The following is a 4,512-nucleotide window of genomic DNA, read 5'->3' as shown; positions in this document are numbered from 1 at the left end:
AGAAGAGCAAACTGCCTCGGTACTGCAAGAGCATCGGAATGGGATTCGCCACCCCTGAGATCGCCAAGAACGGTACTTATGTGGATAAGAAGTGTCCCTTCACGTCCGACGTGACAATCCGTGGCCGCATCCTCAAGGGCATGGTCATATCTACCAAGATGAAGCGTACTGTCATCGTCCGACGACACTACTTGCACTACATCCCCAAGTACAACCGTTTCGAGAAGCGCCACTCTAACATCCCTGCGCATTGCTCGCCATGCTTCCCTGTCAAGGAGGGCGACATCGTGACGATCGGTCAGTGCCGGCCCTTGTCGAAGACTGTCTCTTTCAACGTGGTGAAGATGCAGTCCAAGCAGATTTTCGGGTCAGCTAAGAAGCAGTTCGCATTGTTCTAGGTTTTGTGGAATTGGCATCCATCACAAAGGAACTGGCATCCATCACAAAGAAGGTAGTCTGTAACCGTAGGAGGAGTCCAGCTTCAGCAGATTAATCGCGCATTAGCACGTGAGAGTGCTCTGAAAGTCTGCACGACTCACGAACTGAAAGATACTGGCCGCCGCAGGCCTCGGTCACTGACAGCTGTGTTGCCTTTGGGCTCTGCGCTCACTGCAAGCGTCACTCGCGAAAGATCCACTACGGGTCGCGAGAACCGCGCCGACGAGGTCTATGTGAACAGGCCTCCAGGCCTACGAAAAGAAACTCCACCGAGCACGCCAGTCGGTAGAGCTGCTCGTTGAGTGCTGCTAGGCGCGAGGGGGCGAGATGGACGACCGACCCCAGTACGATGTCTATGTCTGCCACCACTACACAGGCACGCTGCAGGGCACAGTCTGTCAGCGCGGACAGCACGCTGCGCAACTCGCTAAGGCCTTGCGGCCGGCAAACCACGGCCTGCGGATCGGTTACCTGCGCGCCACAATCGACAACCAGCACCGGCGCCTTCTCCCGAAGGGCACTGTGTGCGAGTTCCAATAGAATTCTGCGACAGCGGTCGCGACCGAAGAGGGAGTCGAAGTCGAGGTGCATCCACTCGCCCACAGCGATACCGCCGTTTAGCAGAGAATCCACCAAAGGGTCACCACACGATAGCATGATTGAATTAATTCCAGCGATGATATTTCTAGCATTCAGATTCACAGAAATGGTTCCACGACTCGGCCATACTCTCAAAGCCGTGGGCAGCGAGCCAAGCATCATTGTAGATCTTACTCATGTACTTGACGCCTGAGTCAGGACATATCGCTACGATGACCCCCTCTGTAAGCGTCTTCGCCAGCTCCACAGCGCAGTGGGCGTTGAGACCAGAGGACCCGCCCAAACTCAGGCCTTCATTGGCCGCTAGCAGGTGGCACATCCTGAAGGCATCCTGGTCCGTGTAGGTAACCACCTCGTCGACGACGTCGAAGTCGATGACTCCTGGAATGCTGTCCTTGCCCACGCCCTCCACGAAGAAGGAAGATGACTTACCCAGCACTTTCTGCTCCTTCCATTGCTTGAAGATGCTGCCGGAGGGGTCCGGCATGACCACCTTGGACCCTTTAGAGCCGAAGTACCGACCTAGTGCCGTGATCGTGCCACCCGTGGAGGCGGCAGCCACCACGTGTGTCGGCAGTTTGCCCAGCTGCTGATGGATCTCAGGGCACAGACTGAGCTCGTACGCCTCGGGGTTGAGGGGGTTGTCGTACTGATTGACCCCGAAGTACGAGGGATTCTCCTTGCAGAGCCGGATTTCGATATTCTGGTAGTGTTGAGGGTCGTCGTGGTCTACGCCGCTGGGGGCGACGATGACCTCGGCGCCGTAGACCCTCACAGCATTCACCTTTTCCTCTGAGCACTTCTCGTTAGTTATGACTATGCATTTGTACCCCCTCTGCGCGCACATCATGGCAAAGGCGCAAGCGGTGTTCCCGGAGCTGGCCACACAAACCGTGCCGCCGGGACGAAGCTGTCCGCTGACCTCCGCTCGGTCCAGAATGTACTGCGCGATACGATCCTTGATGGACATGCCGGGGTTTGCACACTCGATCTTGAGGTGGACCTCCACATTGGGATTGTTCCATACGTGGCGGAGCTGGACGAGGGGCGTGGGACCGCTAGTCAGAGTGGTCATAGTTTCTACAATTACTGTCAATTTGCCACTTTCTTGGATTTTACTTCGAGTTGTCTGGGGTTTGTACCCAGAACCCTTTTCGATGCAAACGGAAAGTGACCTCTGAGTGTAAGACATCAAGTCATTAACATCAATCTACAGTCAGTCGGGAGGAGATGTCTCATGGAGAATCGATAAGAGGAATCCTCAATCATCATGTTAGGAATATACAGGTCAGACTCGAATGCAAAGACTCGTGTGTCGTTACCTGACGGGAGTGCAAAAGCCCTCAACCATCTATGTTGCACATGGGTTTCTGACCCTGTCATGGATGTCTCGCTGAACGAAACGTCTACGGGCAGAATGTAACCCTGTGCCAAGCATGAGGCGCAGCGCATTCCCAAAAGGGGCGCACGCGGTCCTTGGGGACCGAGCACTCGAACACACGCCGATTGACAGAAGTAGGAAATGATGTCTTCGTCCAGCGATTACCTTGTCAGTCTGAAGGATGAGCATCACTGATGTCAGGAAATAAAGTTATCATCCGGTATCCCTTCCCTCACAAATATCAGAAGAAGGAGCTAGCATCCTCAATCGAACTGGTCTGGCTACCAAGGGTTCGAATCATGGTACAACAGAACCAGTTAGGAGATAAGCAATCATCCTTGACAAACCCCTTGACCCTGTCGTCTGTAGATGTTGTTGACAATGGCACACATTATCAGGAATTTAATCCGTTTTGTCTCCCCCGCCATCTCATGCGGAGGGTACACGAATCACTTGATGCTCTTGATGCCGAAGTCGTCGTCGTGTCTGCACTCCGCGATACTCAGTCCTGCCCTCGTTAAACCTACCAGTGATGAATGTAGGTACATCCGCCCCACAGGTAGCCCTTCCCAGCACCAGTTGCCCCCGTAGCTGTCATCCCCCACGATGGGGTGGCCTGAGGCAGCCAGCAAGATGCGCAGCTGGTGGCGGCGGCCGGTAGCAGGCATCAGCTTGACCAGGGTGCACAAGAGCTCGGACCCGCTGCGACCGGAGGGCGGTCGGAGAATACCTGTCTTGACTGGGATAACAGCAGTTTGGGCGTCTTGATAGCCTGCGGCAGGGGAAGTGCGAAATGGGTCAGCAGCTCCTGCAGATACCCAGCCTTGCAACGTTTGTCGTTTAGCTGTCCCTTTCACTATGGCCAGGTACTCTTTTTCGACCTCTCGCTTGTTGAACGCTGACGAGCCTAGGCTGTATTGACGCCCTCGTTAGACCACACCGGTCCGCAATGTAGCAGTTCGCTACTAGAATAACTCCTGAGGTTGCAAAGTCTAACTGGTGGCACAAACGCGCTGTGGACTCGCAGGCCGGACACGCGTACGCCCCCAGGCGCTCGCGTACCCAGTCCAGCAGGGTCCACTCCCCCTCGAATAGGGGGTCTGGGTGGCCGCCTCCCGCCGTGCTCACCTCCGACCTTCGTGATCCTCACGTCGGGGGGCTTGTAGATAAACAGCCACTGCGGTTCGTGCCCCTGCGACATCCGCCGTCGACAGACCGCATCCATCATGGAGAGCTCGACTGGCACGGCCTTCAACAGTCGAGCCTCCGCCTCGAGGTACTCGGGATAGCTGCGTACGAAATCCTCCAGTGGGAAATCGGGCCGTTGTCGAGCGACTTGGGCCAGCGCAGCTCGGCGGGCCGTGGACGGAGGCAAGGCAGCCATTAATTCCGCTAATGGAGGTCGAGGTGGCTGCGGCTAAAGAGCGCTACATTTGCGCTTGGGACAGACGACAGGAGCTGTCCAAGTTGAAGAAGCTTCTCGGAGACCTTCCATCAAAGGCCCACCATCCTGTGATGATTCCATACGGACAAGGCGCGTTCTTTGAGGGACGTCTGGTCAACACCAACACAGTTCTGCAAACCATCGGGGCTGACTATAAAGTTGAGAGAACAGTGGAGAACGCGCTGAAAGTTCTAAAGCGACAGGAGGCAGATGCCGTGGCTGTGTTGGAAGAAGCAGCTGTACAGTTGAAACGTCTCACGTGTGAGGGCCGGGCTCGAGAGATCTCTCCAGGCGTTATCGAGATTACGGAGCCCTTCAATGACCAGTTACACGGAGGCCCCCCACCGACCTCACGCGGTGACTTGTCGAAGAGCCACGGTGAGGTGATTCGAGAGATGGATCTTCTGCTACAGCAAGAGCAGGGAACCGGTGCGCCAGCAGGAAAACGGCTGGATGCAGAGCGCACCGTCGACGACGTCGTCGAAAAAGCTTACCCCGAACGGGGTGGACACTCGAATGCTGAGCCGACAGATAGAAACGAGCAAACGTCGCTGTTCAAACAAAGGATGCTACAGAAAAAAGGCCTATGATCGTTGTTCAAACAAAGGATGCTACAGAAAAAAGGCCTATGATCGTTGTTCAAACAAAG

At 55.5% G+C, this 4,512-nt stretch overlaps 5 protein-coding genes across 7 annotated transcripts; 2 read left to right on the top strand and 3 right to left on the bottom strand.

Moving 5' to 3' along the window:
* Positions 1-38: 38 nt before the first annotated feature.
* KVP17_003324 (uncharacterized protein) lies at positions 39-398 on the top strand (the record flags this gene model as incomplete). Its single annotated transcript, XM_068520460.1, has 1 exon — positions 39-398. The coding sequence occupies one exon, from the start codon at positions 39-41 to the stop codon at positions 396-398; it is 360 nt and encodes a 119-aa protein (XP_068377420.1).
* Positions 399-636: 238 nt separating this feature from the next.
* On the bottom strand, positions 637-1,095 carry KVP17_003320 (uncharacterized protein; the record flags this gene model as incomplete). The annotated part of the gene is made up of 1 exon (XM_068520454.1): positions 637-1,095. The coding sequence occupies one exon, from the start codon at positions 1,093-1,095 to the stop codon at positions 637-639; it is 459 nt and encodes a 152-aa protein (XP_068377414.1).
* Positions 1,096-1,123: 28 nt separating this feature from the next.
* On the bottom strand, positions 1,124-2,113 carry KVP17_003323 (uncharacterized protein; the record flags this gene model as incomplete). Its single annotated transcript, XM_068520459.1, has 1 exon — positions 1,124-2,113. The coding sequence occupies one exon, from the start codon at positions 2,111-2,113 to the stop codon at positions 1,124-1,126; it is 990 nt and encodes a 329-aa protein (XP_068377419.1).
* A 755-nt stretch (positions 2,114-2,868) lies between these two features.
* On the bottom strand, positions 2,869-3,803 carry KVP17_003322 (uncharacterized protein; the record flags this gene model as incomplete). Of its 2 annotated transcripts, XM_068520458.1 has the most annotated exons (3): positions 2,869-3,331; positions 3,360-3,519; positions 3,548-3,803. In XM_068520458.1, the coding sequence occupies 3 exons, from the start codon at positions 3,801-3,803 to the stop codon at positions 2,869-2,871; spliced, it is 879 nt and encodes a 292-aa protein (XP_068377418.1). The 2 variants fall into 2 exon arrangements, with proteins under 2 accessions (XP_068377418.1, XP_068377417.1); XM_068520457.1 differs by having other exon boundaries at positions 3,327-3,803.
* Positions 3,804-3,814: 11 nt separating this feature from the next.
* On the top strand, positions 3,815-4,453 carry KVP17_003321 (uncharacterized protein; the record flags this gene model as incomplete). Of its 2 annotated transcripts, none has more annotated exons than XM_068520455.1 (1): positions 3,815-4,453. In XM_068520455.1, one exon carries the CDS (start codon positions 3,815-3,817, stop codon positions 4,451-4,453), a length of 639 nt encoding a protein of 212 aa, XP_068377415.1. The 2 variants fall into 2 exon arrangements, with proteins under 2 accessions (XP_068377415.1, XP_068377416.1); XM_068520456.1 differs by having other exon boundaries at positions 3,935-4,453.
* Positions 4,454-4,512: the final 59 nt, after the last annotated feature.

The sequence above is a fragment of a genome, assembly GCF_019968985.1.
Source record: "MAG: Porospora cf. gigantea B chromosome Unknown PgB_NODE_1922_length_4512_cov_186.815, whole genome shotgun sequence".
NCBI lineage: Eukaryota > Apicomplexa > Conoidasida > Eugregarinorida > Porosporidae > Porospora > Porospora cf. gigantea B.
This window is presented reverse-complemented; position numbering and strand designations above follow the sequence as displayed.